The sequence below is a fragment of the Rhinolophus sinicus genome, chromosome 9 (genome assembly GCF_057876585.1).
Source record: "Rhinolophus sinicus isolate RSI-liver-muscle chromosome 9, RSI-T2T, whole genome shotgun sequence".
Classification (NCBI taxonomy): domain Eukaryota; kingdom Metazoa; phylum Chordata; class Mammalia; order Chiroptera; family Rhinolophidae; genus Rhinolophus; species Rhinolophus sinicus.
In genome coordinates, this window is record NC_142509.1 from 27,358,875 (window position 1) to 27,371,573 (window position 12,699).

Below are 12,699 nucleotides of genomic sequence, written 5' to 3' on the forward strand. Positions count from 1 at the left end.
AGTGTTGTGCATAAATAATTTATATTATGCAATCTTGTATTTTAAAATTTACCCAGAGAAATGTGTTACTCACAAAGAATGCAAATTGTTTTAAAGTCTGCATTTTGGAGAAGATGGCCCAGAGTCTATGAGTTTGGGAAGCTGGCCAGATAATTCCTGTGCATGTAGGGAATTGATAATCACTAGTCTTTTATCAGATGGTACCTGGGGTGGGGATTAGAAAAATGATGTGTTTTAACAACTGACACTTCCTTGTTTTTGCCTCTTTCTTGCATTGTGCTTAGTTATGCCCTTGTTTCCATTAACAGACAACTGGGCGGAGCTGATGGAAGTCAACCACGATGACAAAGTGGTCACCACTGAGCACTTCGATCTTTCCCAGGAAATGGAGCGCCTCACTCTGGACTTGATGAAGCCGACAAGCAGGGAAATTGAGAGGCGGCTCACAAGCCCAGTTATTAACACCAACCTTGATACTAAAAATATTGCTTTTGAAAGGTACGAGTTTAGGTTCTGCATTTTAATGTCTCATCCTTTTACTGCCATCTTTAGTGGCCTGTATATATTGATTGGAAATTATGGGTGGATTGGGATTTTTCTAATACGGCAGTTGAAGCACTAGTGGGTTTGAAAGTTGATCTGTGCTCTAACCAAACAGAAACCATAGCTGATATTCTCCATCATGTATCATCTTTATAGCACCTTGGTTAAGTCTTGGAGAAATGTTTTCATATTCTTTTATGGGCCCTTTCTAATGGGTTTTACTTGAATTTTATTTTTGTTTTGGTGTTTGGGGATCCACAAGATTTCCTAGTCCCAAACCATGGAGCTTTGAGTTTCCAGAAGCTGGAATTGATCCACTATTGAATGTGGTTATACTGCTGTTGGTCAATCAAATTCACATTTATGTAGTTAAATGTGGTCCTCTCTCCCCAGCTCCCCTACCGTGAGGCCTAATAGTTTAGAGCAAGAGTCTGAAGAGGTTTCAGTTCTGTGCCAGACCCTACCTGAAGAAACCTCTGGAGAGGTCTGCGTCTCTGTTACCCTGAATGAGAACACTCTCTGGTCATCTGCCTCTGGGCTGTGAGAGGCGGGAGGGCCCTTGGAAGGGAAGCAGAGGCTGGCACGGCCGTTAGCCTAAGTGTTTCCGCTATAGAACACGCTGAGCCTAGGGAATCTGTGAGAGCCCTGAGTGTTTGCCTAGGATGTCACATCCAGCTCTTAAACCAAAGCAGCATAACGTGAGCTAACGTGGAAGATTATCCTGGATTTAGACTTTCTTTGCTCTTGATAAATATACTAACTGTCCTCTTTTTTTCTTGTTTTCTTTGTTTCCAATATAAAATTTATTAATAAAACTGCAAGTTTCGTGCTCGCTTCAACAGCACATATACTAAAACTGCGAGTTTTCTGTTTAGTCACACCTAAGACTTGTTAAGTGCCCTTTTACTCTAATTTAGATTGAGCTGTGGAATTAGGGTATTTGTAGCAGAAGAGAACCCCAAAACACTGGGTATGTTGCTACTGTGGTAGTGGCACCCCCCTGAGGCAGGGCCATTGCCCTATCGCCAGTCTCCTCGCAGGTGACAGCTGTTGTCTTCCAGGGATAGCAAGGTTGAGGGACTAACACTGGTTTTAGCTGACAGGGGTTGGGGAAGACACATCCAGGCTTCAGCAAATGCCTCTGCAGGCAGGGAAGGCACTTCAGCTTAGGGCTCGGTTTGCAAAGCTGGAAGGTAGAGGAACCTGACCTCACTGTCACTGCCCAGCAGTAGGGACAAGAGTTGAAAGAACCGAGTGTCATCGGCAAGGCTACTAACATCGGCTTTGGGCAAGTGGCTTCATCTCTCTAGGTTTCTGTTTCTCAGCTGAAAGGAAAAACGGAGTGAATCTACGATGAAGTCTCTTAAGTCCACAGCTCTAAGATGTCATCAGAAGAGCCACTGTTCCCTCTGATTCATCAGCAGAGTTGCTAGAGTCATTGTTTGTTCTTAAATGTAATTTACGAAGAGAGTGTGATGGTTACTGGCTGTTACCCACTGAGTGTAGATGGGAACTGATGGCGCATTCCATTTGTCCTGCGGACTAACGTTTTGTATTTGTATGGCCACAGGGTTTTCAAACCGTTCAAGCTAACCCTCCTTTTGCAACTGACAGTGGGTTGCTGAGAGAGAATTTCTGGAAGACAGCTTTTTTGTGTCTGGTGCTCCGTTAAATTATGTGATCAGTGAGCTTCTCGTGCATCAAGCAAGGATTTGAGCCACTCAAGTGTGAGGTTTTGCTGGTAGAAAAGAGTGCATACCTACTTCTTACCAGAGGTGTGAGTGTTCATGTACTGAATTTGGAAGATGTGACTCTCTTATATTATGATAGTCATTTTCATCCATTTCTTTCTTCTCGTCTGTTACTTGGGGCTTGATGCTTGCAAATTAATACCCTTCCTGCATGAATTTTTGGCCTGTTAATATATACCCTCTAGTTGCAGTTTTGGTTTTTCTCTTCTCTGAAAGATTATGCTCTGCCCACCTTAAAGAAAACATTCCCTGCCATCATCAGAGCCTGTCTCCAAATTGTGTAGCAGCCTCCAAGCCACAGCGCCTGCTAAGTGGCCTTTGGTATGGTTGTCTCAGTGGAGACAGGCAGAGGTGAAAACGGCAAGAGAGGGAAGCTGAGTGTTCTCCTATTATCTTATCAAGGGCCAAGGAGTTATTAGAATCTTGGTTTTAAACTAGGATGTAGGCATTGACTTTAATAACTAAACTGTCAGAAGACTTCTGGTCAAGATGGCAGAGTAGTGGAAGAACTCTGTGAAGTAACTGGCGCCTGACTAGTGGATACTGCTATCTGGGTTAGTACTTGCTCAGATTACCCCAAAGGAGATGCCTCTACTGGATGGAATTCAGTGTGTCGCATCATTACCAAAATACACTACCAAAATAAATTCCTTAATTTAAAAAATAAAAATAACCCAAACCCTAAACTGTCAGAGAGTGGGAATGGAAAAGGACGTGAAACAGCCAGAATTGCTCACAGAGCAGAGGGAGGTGAGTGAGGAGTGTAGTGGTTCCCGGGGGAAAAGTGCAGCTCCGTTTTCTCAGCACACGTGAAGCATGAAGTGGAGCAGACCTAGGCATCCTTTGGGACCTCGGACGACGGTGTCAGAAAAGGATGATTTCCCCTGCCGAAGTATAAGTGACTAGTGAAAGACTTAGAAATGGAGGCCTGAATTTGTTTGTGAACCGAAAGGAGTATCTCGATTTTCAATTATCAATGACTAAAAGGGGACTCTGGGTTATTAATCAGTCGGGTGTGGTCCCTAGTCACCTGCACTCCAGGATTATTTTGTTTCTGAAATGTCAGTTGGTTTGGGTAATCCTTTTAGGATTCTTTTCTTTCCCTCCATGGGTCATGGTGCGCTAATCGTGGACAGCTAATAGGAAAATGACAGCTCTGATCCCTCCTTTCTCCGATGGGCTATAATACACACACGAAACTCTTTATACCTCATCTGACCTAATTTCATTTAGCAAATCTCATTAGAAGAAAAGCAAACTGGAAACGCAATAAGCAAACAATCGCATACCTTCTTTGTGACTTGGCTAACCTGCCACTGTTCCTGGAGTTCCTTGGGTGATGCCCCACTTCACTCCAGGGTCAGAGCAGAAGGCCGGCCGTTGCCCTGCACGGGGCCAAGCGCAGCACAGTGCAGCCAGGATGTGATGTCCTAGACAAAGGGGCCGTCTGGTCAGGGCTCCCTGACACGCGGCAGCATTTCCCAGGGTGAGCTGCTTTGGAAAAGAAACAGCCCCTTGGCTGCTCTTGGTTCCTAAATACATTTTTTTCCAGGAGTGTGTTGAGTGGAATAACTGGGTTTTCGGGCACTCCACCAATGCTGCAGCTGCTGCTGGAATGCTGGGCTACTTTAAAAGCAGTTCCACTGAGCTGGGACCAACGGCTCAGCTGAAAAACTGCTTTTAAAATTTTTCCCCTGCTGCACCAAAACTGATCAAATGTGCGACTCCCACGCCGTCTTGCGAGCATTAGGGGTTCTCCAAGCAGCTCGCCACAGTGATGAGTCCCTGCCCCACCCGCTGTCTCCCAAGGAGCAGGACGGTCTGTACCTCCTTGTTCTAAGAATTCCTCGACTGAGATGCGGCGACTTATGGGGCCAGAGCCACTGGTATCCGTGCCCATCGTTAAGATGACCCAGATAAATGGTGTGACCCAGATACCACCTGTGGCGAGCCCTTGGACACTGGTCATCTTCACTCACTTCTTTAGGACAGCTGTCCAGTAAATGTCACCACCTTTGTTGCCTATGCTGGCAGTTTTTGTAAAGAAGCCAAGAATGAAGGCTTTCTGTGCCGGGGGTGAGGCAAATTAATTAATAAGTGTGGGAGGGGGGCAGGGGGATGCTTAAGCCATCTGTCATTGATAACATCCTTTTGTGGACCATCGGACCATAATTTCCAAGTGTCCTTCACTAACTTAAGCTGGGGAAAAACTATAAAGGCTGCAGGGATAAATCTGAATGGCATATTGTACATGTAGAAATTTGTGGTGTTCACTTTTTATCAGAACTAAATCCGGATTCTGGGGCTGGAGGACAGATAAAGCAGAAGTTGTTAATGGTTACGAAGCAAAGGTAAAAGGAAACTCTTAAAATAAGATTTAATATAGTTATTTAGCTTCTGTGCAAATGAGGAGTCTGTTCAGATTTTGTCATGATCTGTGCCATGGAGGTGCTCTGGGGATTAAGCCTTGTCTAGTGTGTTTCTCACTTGGATTTTTATCTCATTTGACTTTCAGAAAATGGGATAGCATGTCCCAAGGAGGTCTCTAGTTATGCCAAAGAGAAGCAATGTTGTAGAGAAATGAGTACAGGTACCAGTTGTCCCGGTAGAAATGACAATTCCTTAATTCTTAAAAAGAAAAAAGGAAAGAGAAAGAATTAGAATTAACACGCTCATTCGTCTATTTTTTATAACCTGAGTGGGTTTTTTTTTAAAAATCGTAAAGTAGCTTTTATGAGTCTCCTTTTTTTTTTAGTTAGGCTAATTGTAACTAGTAGGCTTACAGCCCACTTACGTGACATCAGTGAATTTAGAACATAGTCGTCAGTCACAGTGGAGACAGCTGTTATTCTGTCCTCTGGAAAGCAATTTCCTGGCCCTTCCTTGGCCCTGCAGTACAACAGGGATTGATGGCTCACAGTGATGGAGCCAGGCGCTGCAGAATCCTCTGGTGACCTCTGAGCAAGCAGAGAACGCTGATGTCATGCTCAGCAAGATACATTTAGTAACGCTCGTTCCAGTGCTGTGTGTGTTTCCTGAACCCTTGAATGCTGGGAATCCACGTATGGCAGATATAGTTAATTCTCTGTTAACCGAGATACTTGATTTTCCAGACGCCCAGAGTCCCCAGTCAACCTAGATAACAGGGCATCTTCTCTGGCAGTTAAAAGTAATTTTTGTCAGTAAAAGAGCGACTTGCTAGTGGACTGTGTATCTTATCTGCACAGAGAACCTTGTGTTCATTGCTTTTTCCTTCTGCCCAGCAGATGGCTGTCTAAGGCAGCCCTATGATAAGATGACCACAAATCAGGAGTAACTCCAGGCAGGTTTGGGTGCCTTACTTAGCAAAATAGAAATCCAGCGGGAGGCCTCGATTGCCAGGACATTCTTTGAGAGTGTTTAGCAACAAGAAGGGCAATTAGAGAGATACAGCCTGTCACTGTTAACTCCTCAGTACGTAAAGCTCTCAGATGTGTAAAGTGACTGCTGATGCCTTCTAAGCTGATCGCTTGTGTATTTTCTCTGAAGGATCCTAATGAGTGTTAACCATTTCTCATTTTTATTTTGCTGGATTTTTATTTTTTTTTATTTTTTATTTTTTTGGCTTCAGCATTCTTGCTCTTGCTATGCTTAGTTTTTGAGTTTTGATTCCCTGTGTCACTGTTTTCTCTTGCACACGTCTCTCAAGGTTTACACAGTAAACAATGTGAGTGTGATAACCAAAATCCGGACAGAACACCTGACTGAGGAAGAAAAAAAGAGATATAAAGGTAATCCTCCCCCCTTTTTCTCGGCCTTTGTTGGCGCTGTTAAGTTCGGAGGCTGTTGTGATCCGATGGTGCTAATCCTACCCCTGACTTCCATTTTATAAAAATTTCCTTAGTCTGACTCATTCTTGGAGGTATTTCCCCATCGTTGGCTTCAGTTAGAATGAAAACCTTTCACGAGGGCTTGTTTATGTGTTACAAAGAACAACTGTTGAATTTGGCCAAAAAAATAGATACGGGTATTGGAGAATATTGATCACTGGAATGAGTGATTTAGTCCAAACTATCACAATGAAAAAGTTGCACAGAACTTGGGCTCTGAGCAAAAACCTTGCCAATCCATAGTCACCATATCCCAGCTCCGCCAGTGGCCAGTTCTGTGGCCTTGTGAAGTTACTTCCCCTCAGTGCCTCAGTTTCCTCAAAAATGAAATGGAGGTGCTCCCAGACCTTTCTTAGTTATTGGGAGAAATAGACGAGTTACTACACATAAACCTTTAGCGCCTGCAGCATGTGGCGAGCACACAGTAACTGTTAACACCACCACCGTTGTTAACTGCGGCTACCACAATACTGTGACTCCATTTTGACAGATGAGGAAACTGAGGCCCAGGACACGTGGGCAGTGACCAGCCCAGGTGAGAACTGGAATCCAGATCTGGCTCACTCCCGAGTCCAGGCTCTTTCTATTATTCGGCTTTAATTCTTGTAACTGTTGTTCATCTAATTTAGAGATCCTAATAAAAAGTGTCCTATAAAGGATAAATTAGTGGATGGTTATTGTGATTTGATCAGCCTGTCCATACATGGATTTCCTAATGCAAGTAGCTTGATCGAAAACTTTAAAATATGATGCGAGTCTTTTTGTATAGTCCTAAGTAAAGTGTAATTATTAGACATTCAACTTTCCCCCTCTCTGTAGCGGACAGGAACCCGCTGGAATCTCTGCTGGGAACCGTGGAACACCAGTTTGGTGCCCAAGGGGTAAGTTAAAGCAGCAAGCTTTCAGTGCAGTTGAAAGGAGGTGACATCTCTGTGCTTGGGATGGCATTTACTGAATCCTGAACAGGCCATTCTATTTGAAAAGACCATAAGTACTCCCAAGCTAGAATTTGAGATACTCCCTTGGAAGAGAATTAGATGAGTGAGTCTTTAAGAATAAAGATGTCGGGGCCGGCCCGGTGGCTCAGGTGGTTAGAGCTCCGTGCTCCTAACTCCGAAGGCTGCTGGTTCGATTCCCACATGGGCCAGTGGGCTCTCAACCACAAGGTTGCCAGTTCAATTCCTCGAGTCCCGCAAGGGATGGTGGGCTCTGCCCCCTGCAACTAAGATTGAACACGGCACCTTGAGCTGAGCTGCCTCCCGGATGGCTCAGTTGTTGGTTGGACCACGGGCTCTCAACCACAGGGTTGCCAGTTCAATTCCTCGAGTCCCGCAAGGGATGGTGGGCAGCGCCCCCTGCAACTAAAATTGAACATGGCACCTTGAACTGAGCTACCGCTGAGCTCCCAGATGGCTCAGTTGGTTGGAGCATGTCCTCTGAACCACAAGGTTGCCGGTTCAACTCCCGCAAGGGATGGTGGGCTGTGCCCCATGCAACTAGCAACGGCAACTGGACCTGGAGCTGAGCTGCGCCCTCCACAACTAAGACTGAAAGGACAACAACTTGAAGCTGAACAGCACCCTCCACAACTAAGATTGAAAGGACAACAACTTGACTTAAATAAATAAATTAATTTAAAAAAAAGAAAAAAAGAATAAAGATGTCAGAGGAAGGGTAGTAGTTAGAGAAATCAGGTGCTTTCTTTCTTACCTGTTGTAAACTACGATCTCTCTAAAAATGGAACTTAAAAAAGATTCAGGATGTTACATTTTAACAGAGCACCTTAACAAACGTTTTCTTACTTGATCCTCACAATAACTATATGAAATTGCTACAACGTATGTCACCGAGGGTCAGAAAAATGAAATTACCTTTCCTGTGTCACAAGCTAGAGAGTAACAGAGTTAGAACTTAAACGCCAATTCTTCCAGATCTCACGTGCTTTCTATATTTTTCTCTCGTTTATCCTTTCTATAATCAGGAGATAAAAATGCAAAGGAGAGTGGAGAACTATATTTTGAAATGGAGAAAGCCATTAGACTTACACTTCTGTAGATTTTCTTATTCTGTCCAGTAACTTAATAACAAAAAGTTAATGAGTAGAACTTCCTGATCTGTAGCTGGTTAACATGTCAGAAACTGAGTGCCGTAGGCCTCCACTTGTGAGGATCATTTGGCATTTCTGATTCCCGTGAGCTCTGACCCGGCAGGACCTCACCACAGAGTGTGCCACCGCAAATAACCCCACCGCCATCATGCCTGACGAGTACTTCAATGAAGAGTTTGATCTGAGAGACCGGGACATCGGAAGGCCGAAAGAGATGACGATTAGAACACAAAAGTAAGAGATTCAGCAGCCATTTTCAATTTGCGGATTGTTTGTTGCAGAATTGGGCTGTTTTATGGTGTCATCTTAATTCTTCTGTCCCCTGCCTTTAAAAATAATTTTAAATTACTTTAATTGGACAAAAGCTAACAGTAGCATTGCCCATCTTATTAGCCCTTCTCCAAATAGAATAAAGACTGATTATAAGAATTCCTTATTTTATTGCAAACAAGCTTCAGCTGACCAAATGAAATGGTTTCCACCAGTTAGCCATTTCCTCATGCTTCCTATCGATTAAGGCTCTTGCAGGAAGTTGTAGTGGAGGTCATTTTCCTGATTGCCAGATTTCAGAGTGATCTGAATTCCTCGTGGGTCTAGTCCCTTCATGGCTCCGAATTATGAGATGTAAGCTAAATGGGAAACTATGGAGTAAGGAAGCTGGTGTTGTCTTGTCTACTGTACAGAATTCAATGTCCCTGTGTGGTAGAGATGCCCTCAGTCTTGTCTTGGTCAAATCCTGCAGGTTTAAAGCAACGCTGTGGATGTGTGAGGAATTTCCTCTGTCTCTTGTGGAGCAAGTCATTCCCATCATTGACCTGATGGCCAGAACTAGTGCTCATTTTGCAAGACTGAGAGATTTCATCAAATTGGAATTCCCACCTGGATTTCCTGTCAAAATAGGTACTGTGAACCACAGGAGCCCTTGGAGGTTCTGCCCTTTGAGTGGGTGACAGAATGTGCTTTAGGGAATTGGAGCACTGTAGGCGAAAGTAGCCCACAGTACACATAATGGAGGCGGTCAGAGTTCTTCTTTAGTTTAATTTGGTTTAAATCAGCGTCATGATTCTTGGTTCATTTTGCATACCAAAATTAGGAGATTCTCCAACCATCAGTTCTATTTATTGATGGTGATGGCAGATGTAAAAAGGCATAAAAATGTGACACATTCATTGTTTTAATGTCAGACCGTACTTAAGTGAAACTTCAAATTAGATAGTTAATTAAGGAATACAATTGATACCAAGATCCTTTGATGGGCCTGAACTAGTATGCGTAGAACCATATACAATTCATATTACTTGTGAGCAATTTACATTTTGGACAGTGGTACATTCATGACACTTGAATCCTGGTTCCATCACTTATCCACTGTGATCTAGGAGAAGTTGCTTAACTTCTCTGAATCTCTGTTTTCCCCATCTGTATATTGGGAAGGCTTGTTAAGAGGATTAAATGAAATCATGCTTATAAAAAGTACTGAGCATGGTACCAGCATAGTAAGGACTCATGGCTAATTATGAAATGATGGTTGCTATTATTATTCTCAGTAAAGTTTATAAAAGCTTTTATTTTGGTAGAAATTCCCTTGTTTCATGTCTTAAATGCACGGATTACATTTGGAAATGTTAATGGCTGTAGCACGGCTGAAGAAACTGTACCTCAAAGTGTGGAAGGGACCCCGGCCAACTCAGGTAAAAAAAAGTTGGGTTTTGTGATTTTTTTAAAAACTTCAGTCATACTAATTTTGTTTGATATTGGAGTCTTTTATGAAGTAGACCTCTGTGTTGAATAAAGAATTTTAGATTTAGTTTGGATTAATTGAAAAAGAACACACTCTCCCCCAATTTCCTCAGGCCCCTTTGTCATTAATCCAGTTAATATTTGGATTTTATTGTAAATGGATTTACTTTGTTATTTTCCAGTTATTCATTGCTAGTATACAGAAACGTAATTGATGTGAGAAATTGTGGTAAATAAGATTCTGTCTTAGGCTAGTGGAAAAATACACAGGTGTTTTATATTATCATTTTTATTTTATGTTTATTATATTTCATAATAAAAGAAAAAATAAAGACACATTGATGTGACGCGTGTGTATGTGTGTGTGTGTGTGTATATATATATATATATATATATATATATATATACATATACACACGCGTCACATTCCTCAGAGGACACATGAGTAAATACTGGTTACCTCTGGAATTTGGAATTATGAGAAATGGTATAGGGAGAGAGATCCTCACTTTTCATTTTATAGTCTTCTGTATTTTTTTTATGACTATGCATTAACTTTATTACTGAAAAATAAGGCAAAAAGAAACAAGTAATATTCTGGTACTTTTCTCCGTCAAGATTATTCTTCCTCAAAATCTCTCTCACGTTGTAGCAAACTTTGATTTTAATTATTTTAATCTACTTTTTTTTTTCAATTTAAAAAATGTTTATCCAAAGTTGAAGTGGAAATTTATTTTACTAACTCAGTCACCTTTTGTGTTTCAGCTTCCCCGGTCACAAACTTTGAGGTTGATCAATCCGTGTTTGAAATTCCCGAATCTTACCATGTCCAAGACAATGGCAGAAACATGCATTTGCAGGACGAAGATTATGAGATCATGCAGTTTGCCATCCAGCAGAGCTTACTGGAGTCCAGCAGGAGCCAGGTGCATTTATCAGAATAGATGGCAGGGATCTCCCTTTCAGCCTCAGTTTTCGGCTAACCCGAAAGACTTAACTCACAAATTTGGCATATTGGTGGCATTTACAGAGACTATTTGTATTTTATACCCCTTGTCTTTTACAAAAGCTTATTATATGACGTATGCATCTCATAATCTGCATCGCCCCATCAGCATCCTTCCCAGGATGTCTCCTGACAGACTTTCCTTTTCCTCGTGTTCATCCATGTACCTAATCATCGTGTATCTTTCAGTGCGCTGTAGCATTTTCCAGTTGAAAGAGTAAATTCATGCTAGTGTACACCATCATATTTCCCTTAGAATATTATCTGTGTGTCAGTAGTGTCATAAGGTTTGTGGATTTTAGTCTCAACTTCTTCCCCAAGGAAGACCAGTCATTGTGTTGTGGTCGCTCAATAAGGGGTCGGATGAAAACGTTGGTTCTTTGTTAATTTTAATTTTTACTTTTTGTACTCAGATGTTTCATTCTGTTGTAAGGGGTATTATCCCAAACTCTCTGAGTCTCTAGCTAAAAGGAACCGAACAGCAGAAGAACAGTTGCCTTTGTCTTCTGATGTGGTTCTTCCCCCAGCTGCCTGGTCAGTCCGGGGCTAGAGGTGCTCCTCCCCCACCATCATCTCCTGTCCCTTCCCCGCTGGGGCTTCCCCCAGCTCGGGTTTTTGACATTCTGGCTTTATTCTTGAGCCTTAGCCTTTGAGCAGTGTGAGCCCCCTCTTGCCCTCCATGTGGACCCATTCTTAGAGGCGTTCAGTTTTTGGAGGCTGGGGCCAGGGGCCAGACCCCAGAGCTGGCATGTTCCCTTTGGGAGGCCTCCCAGGAGAGGACAGTCCTTGGACATCAGTGTCAGTCCAGTACGCCTTTTCTTTCCCTGTATAAGTGAGTTTATTTTTTTCCCTCCAATATCTACATAAATCTTGGTGACCGTAAATTTTGCAAAGCGGAGTAGCCAGTCACAGATGACAAATTCAGTTTGCACCAGTTAATAAGGGGGAGTGGAAATACATTCTGAGAAATGTATTGTTAGGCAATTTCATTGGGCAAACTTCACAGGGTACACTTACAAACCTACTGCACACCTGGGCTGTATGGTATACCACCGTCATATGAACGGTCTGTCATTGAAACCTTGGTATGCTGCATATGACTCGAATTATGGATTCTAATCTTGCTCTGCAAGAATTACCTTGTGGGCTTTGTGCATTTAAACTTTGCCCAAAGTTAGCTGTTTTTAATAGACTGATTTAGTGTCAAGTATGAGAAGCTGTTACTCAGGGTAGTGTACCATATACTACCTGACATTTGGGTGTCATTTTAGAGATAACCCTAGTCCCTATTAGTTTTTGACACCACTATCAATCATGGGCATGTAAATATTTTTCATTTTGTTCTCACTGCTTTCATTTCCTTATCAGTATGACACGTTTCTTCTAACAGGTATTCATGTCCATGATGTTTGTTTTTCCTAGGAACTTTCAGGACCAGCTTCGAATGGAGGGATCAACCAGATGCATGCCTACGATGCCCAGTATGAGAGGTGATGGACATGACTCTTGATGGTTAAACTGAGGCTGGCACAGGCGCTTTGTACATGCCGCACTGTGCCTGGGGGCAGAGACTTGACCAAGTGTTAGCTCGCCTGCTTCCTCTTGTGGCAGTTACTCATTAAAACAGCTCTGATCTCAGTGGCTGAGTTTCCAGGAATGGGTGATAGAATTGCTGACTTGTTC

At 42.7% G+C, this 12,699-nt stretch overlaps 1 protein-coding gene across 1 annotated transcript in view; it reads left to right on the forward strand.

Annotated features, from left to right (window-relative positions):
• The window catches only part of ANKRD13A (ankyrin repeat domain 13A), a 28,569-nt gene that overhangs the window by 13,232 nt on the left and 2,638 nt on the right, over window positions 1-12,699 (forward strand). The window contains exons 6-14 of the mRNA XM_019757481.3: window positions 309-498; window positions 4,579-4,645; window positions 5,983-6,064; window positions 6,983-7,044; window positions 8,374-8,504; window positions 9,013-9,170; window positions 9,848-9,961; window positions 10,776-10,936; window positions 12,439-12,506. Of these exons, the coding sequence (XP_019613040.3) occupies window positions 309-498; window positions 4,579-4,645; window positions 5,983-6,064; window positions 6,983-7,044; window positions 8,374-8,504; window positions 9,013-9,170; window positions 9,848-9,961; window positions 10,776-10,936; window positions 12,439-12,506 (1,033 nt within the window). The remainder of the gene's footprint in view (window positions 1-308; window positions 499-4,578; window positions 4,646-5,982; window positions 6,065-6,982; window positions 7,045-8,373; window positions 8,505-9,012; window positions 9,171-9,847; window positions 9,962-10,775; window positions 10,937-12,438; window positions 12,507-12,699) is intronic.